We start from the raw sequence: 13,840 nt of genomic DNA, 5'->3' as shown, positions 1-13,840 counted from the left end.
ACAGGTTACAAATGATAGTCTTAAATGAATGACTTGTAGTTTTATCCTTTAATGTTCAGGTCAAAGAGCCGTGAAACCTTTAGCTCCCTTATATCCATTTAGAGACGACCAGTCTGGATATAAAAAGTTCTTAATCACACCGTCTGAGTACAGTAAGGCTGGCTGGTTCCGAGTGTTTGAAGAAGAGCACAGGGACATTGTTCACTTGAGGTTTATGATCATATAGGGCTGATTTAGGGCGACTGTAAAAGGTGGATTTTTTCATGTAGCCTAAATGAAAGGTTTAATATAACGAATGAGCTATACACGATGTGGAAACATCCCAGGATCGATGATAGAAATTGTTTGTGGGATCTTTAAAAATAAACAGTAGAGTAGCCTACAACGTATCATAAAGTCTGAGGTTGACGCAACATGGCGGATTTACTGACAGATTGCTCCAAATAATTTTCTGGACTCAAAAGACCGTGGAGAAGGAAATATACTTGCTGTATTTAAGCGTTTAGCTCTGGTGATAAAAGTGATCACATCCTCAGAGCACACTTCTCCGCTCTCTGACAGGCAGGTCGGAGGTATCTAAAAACTTCTGGTAAATAAATGCACCCTGCTGTCCTGTCGAGCATCCAGAACCCGTCAGAGAAAACGAGCCAGGACTAATCCACTGCAGTCACCCGGCAGCTCCACGCGCTCTCAGCACGAGCGTCAAATCGGAAGCGAGCGATGCGTTAGGGTTGTTGTTTGTTTGTTTGTGTTTTTCTGCGCGCTCACTTGTGAGTTGTTGAGTCGGCGCGTTCTACACGGGACTGGCCAATTGAACTCCGAACCAAGCAGTGCAGTCCGGCCCGATGTAAGACACAGGACTTGAACTTGCAGATAGAATAAAAACGTACTCCTGAGGCCGTTTCAGTGCAGTTACTGGACTAACATGTTAACACAAGTCATTTGCCAATAGTATGCAAACGGTAAACATATAGAGGAGCTTGTTAGGTTTTTATGACTGTTTGTAGTCTTTTGGTTGTGATTTAAGATAACTTCAGCGTCTCTCAGCAACTTCTGAAACTAGACATAAGCATCTGTTGTTTGAAAATTCCAGATTTTGTGTGAAGCTGTCAATGGCGGTTAGACATAATTAATAAGTCATATTTCCATCATTTAAGAGCAATCTGTTGAAATAAATTCAAAAGAAATATTTTATCTATCTTTTGTCTATTTGAATTGTTGCTCCACCAAATATTTCCACCACTTAAGAGACAGAAAGAGTGATGGAGAGCTGTCTTTCTTCCCTCGGCATTTCTGTTTTGGAAACTCTTTCTGTTTTGTTTTCTTCTTTCAACCATTTTTATTGTTTTTCATGCTGAATGTTCAGTTGTTGTTTCTACTAATTCAGTTTTCTACTCTGTTTAAAATGTATTTTCGTTCTTTGTTAACATTAGAATGAAAACATGTTTCTCTTCACTCTTTTTCCAAGCCGGGTCCCTCATTACCAACTAATCTTCATCTACAACAAACTGTAACTTTTTAACTCCAAGCTCCAACTGATGGAGGGAGAGGTGGGAGAGAGAGAGAGAGAGAGAGAGAGAGAGAGAGAGAGAGAGAGAGAGAGAGAGAGAGAGAGCTTACCTTTCTGTGGCATGCTGTAGACAAGTAAAGTTTTGCTTCGTTTAGTTTTCCAACAGCTCCTTTCTTCTATTCTTTCCTCCAATTAGTTTCTCCTTGACTGAGGAGACAAGTGCAGAGAGAGACAGAGCTGCTCCTCTGAGGAGGAGGGAGGAGAGAAGAGGTGAGGGAGGGAGGGGGGGTGAGTGGGAGGGCCGAGAGACTGTCACGGAGAGAGGATGGGGAGAGAGAGTGAGGGGAGGGGACGGAGGGTTAGAGCTCCATTGGTGAGAGCCTGTTTCTGTGTGTGTGTGTGTGTGTGTGTGTGAGTGAGAGAGAGAGAGAGAGAAAGAGAGAGAGAGAAAGAGGTGTGCAGTGTGTGTGAGTGTGAGTGTGAGTTGTGTGATCACTCTCCCACACTTCATCCCTCTCTCAGCTTTACTTCACTTCACTTCATTGTGCTTTATTGGCATGAAATTGACAAGTAGTCAGAGACCATACTGATATACTTGAAATATGATTAACAGTATTATGAAATACTTTATATTTCATTGTGAGATGTTGACAGACACTTACTCTGGGGCAGTTTTTCATGGTTTGGGCCAGTTACCAATCACAAACTGAGCTGTACAACAGACACTGGACCAGAACAGGTAGAAGTGTTTCTCCATCCTCCTCCTTCCTCCTCCTCCAGGAGGAATTCCACTGCCCTTTCTGATTTTGGTCCAAGGAGTCTGGGTCTTTTGCCTGTCACATGGAAAGTGACAGAAGTGGGTTTAATATAAAAAAATATTTTCTGAGAATTCTAAGTCTATTCTGAGCTGAGACCCATCCTCCCTCCAAGTTTCAAGAAAATCTGTTCAGTAGTTTTTTGTGTAATCCTGCTGACAAACCAACCAACAAACAGACACAGGTGAAAACTTTTTTTTTTTGGCAGAGATAATCAAAAAATACAGTGCATATATACACAAATAGAAACATATACAGTATTCAGTCATAGGTTTCAGGGGAAAAAAAAGTTCAATATGTTTTCAAAAGTGTATTACTGTTTTCACTGTTAAATAAGTAGAGAATCAGTTGTAGGAGAATATGTCAGATCTTGGCTGTGGAAACATCTGCTTAGTAAAAGATTTTGCATATAGAATAGTAAAAATAATCATATTCAAAAGCGCAATCATTTTGATTATCATGTTTGTTTTGAAACACTGCCTACTTTCACACCCCCACCCCCTGTTCCAGGTCAGAGAGGTGTCAGTGGCTGGAGTTGCAGACACTGTGGGACAAGTGCTTTGTTTGAAGGATATAATGAGGCTGCCAGGCTGCTTTGACACCAGATGTACGATGGTATTAGTTATTACTGTGAAGATGACCCTTTCACCACGCACAAATGTTGATAATGTATGATTCTGCAAATACGAAGATTATGTCCAGAATCAGTTGGTTTTCATCCAAGACCAATGTTTTAGTTTTTGTTTATTTTCAAAATAATTGCAGGTCTGTTAAAAGTTACATGTACTACACACCCGTCCATAAAAACAATAGTTTGTTGTCTACTTTGTGGCCAGTTTGTGTAAGCGCCTTTCCTGTTTCAAAGTGACATTGGCCTCACGCGCAAAGTAAGTTGACTGATTCATGATTCACTCAAGTGTTTTGACCAGCCGACACGCCCCTTTAGTTGATATCAGTTATTGATTGGACGCTGCAGCGGATCAGACTGATCTGATACATCACAACATGACTGGAGTTTCATACAGAGTGAAGACAGATTACAGATTAAACTCAAGTGTGTCTCCATCAAGTTTTATTATTTAGCTTGTTTCTGGTTCATCAGTGACTTAAAATGTGTCAGCCTGACTGTAGGAGATCAAAAGGACCATAAACAACTTTCTTCATTTATTACAAACAATTTTCTTTTCTTTTTACACATGATGATTTCACAATCAGAATATCACTGAATACAGAGGCAGATAATGAATCAATATATAAACACATTCTGCAAGTAGAAATGGTTCCTGTGCCTCTGACCGGGACACAGTATAAATACACAGTACACAGTATAAATACAAAGTACACAGTGTGAATACACAGTACACAGTATAAATACACAGTACACAGTGTGAATACACAGTACACAGTATAAATACACTGTACATAGTATAAGAGAAGTTCCCCATATGTACCAGTTCACTTCATTTGTTCCCTGCCAGATTGTTAAGTCAATTTCCATATTGCTTTGTTAGCGCTTTTGTTTCTGAGGATCTGATTACCTGGACCTGCCTACTTGTAGCTTTGCTTAAACAAATCACTGAAATATTCTCGCTGCCTTTCTCTGTCTGCATTTGAGTCCAATTCTGTATTCCCTGAGTGTGACAGCAAAGCAGCCAACGAGGTGCATTCTACAATAATTAATGATTCTAGTGTTAAATAGAGTAAATATCATTAGCAGGAATGTTTTGTGTGATCACTGTCAGAGAATAATTTGACATTTTATGTGAGATTCTTTGTTCAGTGAGGATAAATTGAATTTCCCTGTTATTTTTCTATTTGTTTAAACAGATGATCTGTTAGGATAATAAATGCAAACATGTAAAGTGAGTGTTAAATGTTAGCTGTTTAAAAAAAATTCATGAAGTTATCTTCATGTATATGCCAAGGATCTTGTAATATAAGTTAACAGGACAGAATGTTTTCTTTTACAGTTTCCCATTGAGACAATTGTGGGTGAAAAAAAAACAGATTACCATCAGTCAAACCAAAGAAAGTTGTGCTTGTGGTTATTTGTGGGGGCTACAAGCTCCAAACTCAGCCCCATCTAATCCCCTGGTCTGAACTGGAAGTACAGACAACGATTTATTGTTGGTCATTTGTGTTTAATAGTCTGAGTTTTTCTGGTTAATTGTAGTGAGGCTATACAGAGGAAGGCTGATGTTGTTTTTCGTCCTGAGGAGTTCTTAGGCCAGATGAGATAGGCCGTGCCCAGACAGACCGCTTCAAACTTGTCTGCAAACCGCCTCAGTGCCTGCTTGAGCTTACGGACAGAAGAAGCCAGAACCATGTCATCTGCAAAGAGCAGAGACACACTACTGAGGTTCCCAAACCGGACACTCTCCTCACCATGGCTTGAGATCCTGTCCATGAATGCCACGAAAAGGATCAGGGACAATGGGCAACCCAGGTCCAACACTCACTGGAAACGTGTTTGAATTTGTGCCAAGTATACGGACACAGCTCTGACTTTGGTTAAACCGGATAGCTTGTAGCAACAGCCCTAGTACCCCATACTCCCACAGTACTCCCTGGGCCAGTATCCGACTGATTTAACTTGACTTCCAGTATAATTCACACCCTCCTCTGGTCTTCAATTGGAATACAGACATATTGCATTGATGCAGGCTTGTACCACTTTTACACAAAGATTAGGGCGTGTTAAAGGTGGGCAAACCTGCCAGAAATGTTTCAAATTGCCAGGAGAAGAATTTGCCTTTCTGTGTTTTTTTTTCTTGTGTTCATCATCATGAATATGCCGGAAAAAAGACGAACAGTAGAAAGCAGCAAATCATATCAGACTACATCCAGAAGACATTTAAACTTGTTTTAAAAGTATCAATAACATTCTGGATTAGACACATCGCTTTTTTACAGAGCTGATGATGGAAATTTCTAACTCACTCTCAGTTGTGAATTGTACATCCGCATTACTGATCAGGCAGGTGACACAGCTGGAGTAGTGAATGTCAAACCCTACCACTCTCCCAAGTGAGTGAAATGCTTAGCCTCATGCCTCTCTCCAAATCCAAGACAAAAACATTTCTTCTGGTCACCGTTTCCGCCCACCTGCGCAGTGTGTGCATAGTTCAACTATCATCACAATTTGTGATGTCGCACAGAGAGAACGTTTCACGTGCTGTTGGAAACTCAGAGGATAACCAAATCTGTTACCGTGCTCATACTTCCATACATTACATACTGTGTGGAGGTTTGGGGAAAAACATATAAAACAATCATGAATCAGATTGTCTTGCTTCAAAAGAGAGCAATCAGAATCATAAACAGAGCTGATTATTGCCAACCAAAAAACAAATTATTCATAAATTCACAGGCACTCAAATTCAGTGAAGTTGTAGATCTCAAAATAACATCACTGATGTACATAGCACACAACAACATGTTGCAAGACTGTATCCAAGGGTTGTTCCAAATAAGAAAATGTCGATATGAACTGAGAGGGAACTGTATATTCACAAAAAAAAGTCTCAGTATATAGAGTACATTTGTGGAATGATTTAGAAACAGAAATGAAAGATTTATAAATATAAATATTTAAGATAGATTTAAAAAATCATTTAAACACAAGATGATTAACAAATATAAGACAGAAGTAAGAACACCAGAGTGAACATTAAATGAGTTTGGGGTTTTTGTATTTTAAAATGTGTATATTCTTAGTTGCTGTTATTTTCTTTTATTGCTCTGTATAATTTAAAGGCAGCTGACAAAATGCAATTAATGTTAAAAGGGTAGGTGTAATGAGCTAAAAGCTTCAGCCTACACCTTTTCGGTCCTGTTTTGTGTACTTGTTTTTTGTTTGTTTTTCTGAAGCTGGAAAGCATTAAGTTAATTTATTGTCTATCTACCAGTGTATTTGAATCTTATATGTTGGAAAATGACCGAAATAAACTAAACTAAACTAAACTAAATTGTGATATTTTCTGCTGCAACAAAGACCAATCCTTGACACACAGATAAGACTTAATAAGATAATAAGATAAGACTTCAACAATCAACTAGATGTCAAAAATAATCAGCAATCTCTAAACTTCTTTATCAGCCTACATCAGTATGTTTTACCTGCAGCCTCAGACTCTCGTTTTAACGCCTTTCTTCATCATCTCTGATGTGAAAACATTAGATTTCCACACAGTCAGTGAAAGTGTGCCTCCTACTCATAGTTCAGTTATGACATCCAAGCATACCACAGAGCGTCTCTCCTGTTGGGCTGCAGACAGTGTCAACAGTATTAAAGGCCTTACAAAAATCTATAAACAGCTAAAAGCAGGACTGCTTATTATCGATGGCTGCAGTTATATCATTTATGACCTTCGTGGCAGCAGTGGTAGTGCTGTGGTTTTTTGCAAAATCCTGACTGAAATACGGACAGCATGGAATTGGAAGCCAGATATTCTTATACTGTACCTGCACACTGACCAGAGGTTAACACACCTTTGCCAAAACAGAGAGTTTAGAGATTGGTCATTAATTATTTAAAATGGTTGGATCGCCACCTTTCAAAAGTGGAATAACACAGGCATTTTTCCATCCATAAAATTGAAAATGTGACACAGTGGTTCCGCAAAAAAAATTGAACATTCCAAATGAACATTCATTTATGGTCATCAGCTCCGATGGACATTCCTATAGTCAGCATGCAAACTGCACACTTCCTCCAAACTTGTAACATCTGTGGAATTGTGTTGTGTGATAAACATTTTGGAGTGGCCTTTTATTGTGACCAGTCCTAGGCACATCTGTGTACTAATCATGCTGTTTAATCAGCACCAGTCAGGCGCTCATCAATGACATCATCTTGTTTTGAGGCACAGATTGTTCAGAAATACACAATAAGCAATGTGTGCTTTAATTATCCCAAAGGCTCATTCCATGACAGACTGAGCCCTGGAATGATATCAGTTGAACCTTCCTGTACCTGGCCCTGCAGAGGGACCTTGCATGGTGCAATAATGGCAACTGATTTCTCTAGGCATAAGATAACCACCATCTCCAAGGAGACAATAGCCAGCTGGTGGATACAGTTCTGGCAGAAGATGGGGTTGTTGCGTAAAACCCTGGCATCATGTACTGAATATCCAACAAAAACAGTAAGTAAATCTGCCACTTGCCTGCATTTTTATGGATGGGAAAAAATGTATCGGTTAAGTAATGTTAAGGTTGCGGTTTTATCCTGATATGACAGCCATCAATGGCACCAGCAGCATGGACAAAGGCTGGGCATTGTGCAAGCTGAAAGAAGCCCTCTGCAATTTGTGGTAGCTCATCTGGAGTTTGCAGTGAAATCATGGTGTGTAACTTTATCTCCCTGCTAACTGTTTAAATCACTCAGTGGATCATAGTTTAAGGAACACCAAATGCAGAACTCACTACAAAGAGGAAAAGCCCATAGGCAACACTATAAAGTAAGACAAGCGCCTCTATCTCCTGGCTCCAGCAGTGCCTGGATTTGTGTAGTGTTAAATTACACCAACCCTTTAATGCTCAAACCAACTAAATGTCCACAGATTCTTTATAACAATACATATGACAGTAAATGATGGACTGAGACAAAGAATTCCCCCAAGATTACAATATGTATTGTTCACAAATATTTTTAAAAATATATTAAAATCAGAAAATGTATTAACTACTCAATTATGATGGGAGGCTCTTTAATAAACATCATATCCCAGTGCACAGGTTTGTACATTGGGGAGACAAAACAACCTCTCCATAAACAAATGGAACAACACAGGAGGACCAACTCCTCAGGTCAAGACTCTGCTGTCCACTTACATCTGAAGGAGACAAATAATTTCTTTGAGGACAACAATGTAAACATGTTGTCCAGAGAAGACAGATGGTTTGAAAGAGGATTAAAAGAATCCATCTATGTCAAACTGGAACGTCTTTGAACAGAGGAGGTGGCCTACGTACATTGCTTATCCCCCACCTACAATGCTGTACTGAGTTCTCTCCCCAGACAGCTTAACAACCATTCACACCTGGGCTCACCTAGCCTTAGCAACCCACATGAAGACTGGTTTGACCAACGACTCACAAGTGGCCCTAATGACTCTGAAACTCAGAGCTCACATGTGTCCTTTACGACTCTGTAAGGACACTCCCACACAAAGTTTAAAAGCCTACAACTCCCCTCCAGTTATACCCCTTTTCCACTGGTCAAAAATCCCACTTAAACCCACTACAGTCAGGTTTTTGTATGCTATGGGAATGTGTAAACTCTGCATTTACAACCGGGTGAACTGACTCTGCAGTAGACACAGGTTTTTTTCACCTTGGCTCGGCTTTGATCTAAATGTAAGACCTGGGTGAACACACTAAATTCGTTACGCTAAAAAGTGATGACACATTATCAACATCCGGTAGTGGTGCGTAAATAAGGAAGGAATTCTGGATGCGGTCTATTAAGGAGGTTTTATTAATGGACACAGTGTTGGAGGTGGAGCCCCATTCATTCCTATGAAAGCTGCTCAGTGGTGTTTTGAAGCCTAAAAAACAAGACTTCCCGGCTATGAAAATATCTGGATCGCCGACCGAGCTGGCTAACTTCTGGTTTAGCACCCGGTAGATGGCAGCAGATTCTTATCAAGAATGTCTCGGTACATTTCTCCATTCATCCTTCCTTCCTTATATGAAGTCTGCCCGTACCATATGCTGAAAAACAGCCCCACAGCATGATGTTCCCACCTCCAAACTAGTGTTTTTGGGGTGATGAGCAGTGCCATTTGTCCTCCAAACATGGTGTGTGCTATGACATCCAAAGAGTTCAATTTTGGTCTTGTCTGACCAGACTATATTCTCCCAGTATTTCATAGGCTTGTCCAAATGTTGTGCAGCAAACTTTAAACAAGCTTCAACATGCTTTTTCTTCAACAATGGAGTCTTGCGCGGTGAGCATGCATAGAGGCCATGGCGGTTGAGTGCATTACTTATTGTTTTCTTTGAAACAACTGTACCTGCTAATTCCAGGTCTTTCTGAAGCTCTCCACGAGTGGTCCTTGGCTCTTGGACAACTCTTCTGATTATTCTTTTGACTCCTCTGTCAGAAATCTTGCAAGGAGCACCTAGTCGTGGCCGTTTTATGGTGAAATGATGTTCTTTCCACTTCCGGATAATGGCCCCAACGGTGCTTACTGGAACATTCAGAAGTTAAGAAACACGTCTGTAACCAATGCCATCAGTATGTTTTAGCACTTAAACCATAGCTTAGCACTTAAACCATAGCACTTATGTACTTAAGGTATCCTTGATAAATAGCAGCTACCATGCTCAGATGAAGGCTTGAAAATTGTTTCTATTTTTTCTTTTCTACTTTATCAATGGTGATATGTTGTGGTTTCTTTCTTGTGACAAATGTACTTATTGTAAGTCGCTTTGGACAAAAGTATCTGCCCTAAATGTAAATGCAAATGTGAATGTTTTGCAACAGTAAGGTTGCAAAGAGAGCTCTTTGCTTTTACCCATTATGAGATGCCCATTGTGTGACACCTTGGTAATGAGAAACCTTTTTATAGGCCATCAATTAGGACTAAACCAGCTGATATTAATTTCCACTGATAGGGTGCAGGATTGCTTTCTAAATACTGACAGATTTCAGCTGGTTTCTCGGCTTTCCATGCCCTTTTGCACCTCCTTTTCTTCATGTGTTCACTACTTATTCCCTGTGTCATTTCACTTCAGTTGTTACTGACATCACAAATATATTAACTGAGAAAAATGTTGACGCGTTCAATACTTATTTTTGTATCACGATATAGACTAAAAATATTGTTATATTATGTTAAGGCCATATTACCCAGTCCTAACTTGAACTCAGGAATATCTTCTTTTTCTATACCCTTTTTTCTGCAAATGTATGATGAAGAAGTTTTATGCAACTTTGTAGTGATCTTTAAGTGAGGATAAGATGCAAATATTGGGCAAAGATGAATGATGAAGGGGTGCCGGTGCAAGGTTTTTTTTACACAAATGCACACTATGGTGCAGGATGTGTTTTAGGCCATGTATACACATCTGTGTGTGCGACTTTATGAATTATCAATATATGTAGAGTTTTAATATAATCTTTTTATTTATATGGCTTTTGATGACATATGCTCCTGCCACAGTTGTTAGCTATAAGAAGTTTAGTAACCTTTGAGTATTTGGAGCATTGTAGCTTTGTGGTATTACAACTTTGTGGCGAATTTGTAAATATACAGATATATACATGTTTGTGATTCATCTAAAATATTGTCTTGTTATTACGGCAATTATTTTTTAAAAAATATTTATGAAAGAATTTCTTGTTTCTTTTTTCATGTACTTACCTTCACATAAATAAAAGATTTCCCTCTCTTCTCTATATAGCTGACAGAATAATAATACCTGTTCCACTGCCTGTTCGTGCAACTAATAACATATTTTACCTTGATGTTTCATGACAATAGAGTCAGTCCTATAAATAGTCTTTACATGAATCCCTCTCCTCTTCTTTTTGCTCTCCTCTTTGCTGTCTTTCAGGAAAATACTTTTCAACATGTTTGAAAGAGATGACAATGTTGGAAAGAAGTGATTATATTAGTAAGAATGGCTTCAGTATGAAGAAGCCTTTCCTTTTACTTGTCCAAAGCAGTCAGATTTTTCTTATACTCATAGGGCTTGAAAACAAAGGCTGTCCTAATAAGAAAAATGACAACATATGTCAATGGTTTGACAAGATCACGTAATAAACTCACAGTTTGCCAGCAGATAAGTAGGGAGTCAGGAAAACAAGTCCAAAATCATAGGGGTAAGAATGCCAGGGAATGGCAGCAGGTAACATGGGTAACATGATATCCAACTAATTTGCAAGAGCAAAAAATATAATGCTGCGTGGATTAAGTTTTCTATTAACAAAATGAGGAAGCATGATTTAGTGACATATATGGCAAGCCACAAAATGCTGATACTGATTGTATCAGTAAAATGTTCATTGACATAGGTTTCATCTGTTTTTCTACAGTATCCACTTTGAAGTACAACATCTTAAACAACTACAGTATGTTGAATTTTTTTATGAATATATTTAGGTGCTAGAAGCACTTGGTTTAATAATGGAAAAGTCAACAGACTCCAAGCTCTGCTTAACTTTATTTAACATTTAACCACCATATGCTTCTCTAATCTTACCCAAAATGTTTTTGTTGCCTAGACCTAGTCATACATTGGATACCCAGTCTCTGGTGTCAAAGCCACCGTCTCAGTGTCAGTAAAGCAACATTGGCAATTTGGCAGAGGGCACAGGACAATTAGCTGATGTAACAGGTGGAGAAGGCTCAGTCAACTGGCAGCGGGGAGGAAACTCTGAGAGCATCTGGTGGACAAGTGGGGAAATGAAAAAATCTGGACAGATCCATGAAGTATACAAGGAGAGAGACAAGATCTAAAGCTGTAGATGGAGAAGATGCAGTGGTCACCAAAACGTCACTCGAGTACATCCTCAGTCTTCTGCCTGTATACCAACAATTTGGATTTTTCTCTGGTTCTCCATAGCATTGTGCTGAACTTATCCAACATGTATAGCTGAGCATATTTGTGAAATTGTAAAAAATGCTAGGGGTGGATGCAACCAACCAGGGCTGATTGACTTGCTGTTAGTATTTTAAGACCAATGTTCAAAACACATTATTGGTCATGTGGTTATCTGACAACTAACATATGTGAATTACAACACCTGCACAGTGTGAGTGGCTGAAATGAAACACAAAATAAAGGTGGCAAAGTGGGCAGAAGGTTGGCTCATTACATGCCAAGGATATGCAGAAATGAATTAAGTTTGGTTAAAATATTTTAATTTCTGATGTAAGATTTAAGTGATATTTAACTGAACTTTTTTTCACTAAAAATAGTAATGCGGTGTCCAACCAGACTGGAACATGTGAGATCCATTTTGGTCTGATCAGTTATCTCGATCAAATCATATTCATAATCTGTTCAAAACCCTCAGCCTCAAAATTGCTATCTAAATGTGTCTTGCAATATCGTACGCCAAGTGATACATTGTGTCCTATATATTCTTAATTTCTTGGATTAGCTGGTAAATTCTGCATGGAAGGAAAGACATAGAGGTTGTTAACATTTTACTAAATGTCCGTCTTAACAGTATAATTCATGACTTGTGCTCCATGGTGAGCATTTCAAACAGCAACATTGTCATTTGGTAACAAGCAGCAATCTCCTGGGCTGAAAAATGAAGGCAACGCGGAAGTACCAAAAACTGCAGTTTCTCGAAGGGCCACTTGAGGCTGGCTCCAAAAGAGAGTCAATCCCCATATGCAAATATTGGACAAATCATATGGCTTGCTGTGACAAACAAACCAGAGCAGAGGGACAGCAGAGGTTTTTTTAGACGTTGTAAGTTGTTGTTGTTAACTGGCAGACAGCTGCTGAGCAGGCGAGTTCTGGAGGAGAGAACAGAGTGTGCTTTTTTTTTTCTGCAGCAACGAAGCAGTGCAGGTGCAGAAATCCACTGTAGTGTACTGTACTTCGCCCTTATTTGAATGCTGAATGGAGGGAAAATGCACTTTACTGCATGAACGTTCAGGTAAGATATGGGGAAAAGAAAAGATAAGGTTAGTGCTGTATTTGGTCAGAGGCTGAACTAAATCACAGCCACACGCTCTCTGTGCTTGTATTATGTGGCTAATGTATGGTAAGTATCCTGTTTGTTTGAGGCAAATAAACTCAAATAAATGAAAATGAACCTGGGATTGAACGCATGCGAATAGCATTTTACGAAAATGGCTTTTTTTTAATGTGTGAACACAGATTGCTTATTATACCGTACAGCGGCGTCACGTCAATAGAAACCGAGGGGGCATTTGCCCCCTCAGATTTGAGGGATGATTTTTTTTTTTTCCAACCAATTTTGTTTTACTTACTTTACCTTACTTATTACTTTACCATCTAGCTATGATCAGTGGTCATATTGAGTGAAATGTATTACAAATAATGTCATAGTCCATCTCAAAAAGACATCATTGCCTTTTTCCAAAAATCACAACCCCCCTCCTTTTTGATGGATGTGGTCTCTTCCGCCCTGACGCACACACGCGCACGTTGCCTGCATCAGTCTGTGCTTGGGGAGGGGAGCTGTACCTTCCATGGAAATGTGAGAGCAGTGTAACATTAAACGGTGAGTAGAGAGAGAAATCCTCTTTCAAACATATGAAATAAGTTTTTTGAAGTGCATCCACCTTATTGTTCGACATTGTTAGCCAAGATAACATTTCTGAAATTCAGTTTACCAACTTTTTGGTCCCCAGCACTAGCGTTAGCTAGCTAACGTTAGCTAGCTAAGCTAACGCTAGTTCTGCTGACTCACTGCTGGGAACCGATGAGCAGGGTTTTTCCTGCATAGAGAATTTGGTGGCGGCCACCACTGCTAAATTTCTCACCGCCACCAGCTCACAACTCGGTGTTTTTTTTTTCT

The 13,840-nt window shown here is 39.4% G+C and overlaps 1 protein-coding gene across 1 annotated transcript in view; it reads right to left on the bottom strand.

Annotated features, from left to right (window-relative positions):
* LOC141001017 (paired box protein Pax-6-like) overlaps positions 1-1,633 on the bottom strand; it is a 34,170-nt gene extending 32,537 nt beyond the window's left edge. Inside the window, exon 1 of the mRNA XM_073471933.1 lies at positions 1,621-1,633. Coding sequence (XP_073328034.1) covers positions 1,621-1,633 — 13 coding nt within the window. The remainder of the gene's footprint in view (positions 1-1,620) is intronic.
* Positions 1,634-13,840: the final 12,207 nt, after the last annotated feature.

Source organism: Pagrus major, chromosome 8, assembly GCF_040436345.1.
Source record: "Pagrus major chromosome 8, Pma_NU_1.0".
In the NCBI taxonomy this organism is placed as follows: Eukaryota; Metazoa; Chordata; class Actinopteri; order Spariformes; family Sparidae; genus Pagrus; species Pagrus major.
The sequence above is the reverse complement of the archived record's forward strand: the minus strand, read 5'-3'. Positions and strand labels throughout refer to the sequence as shown.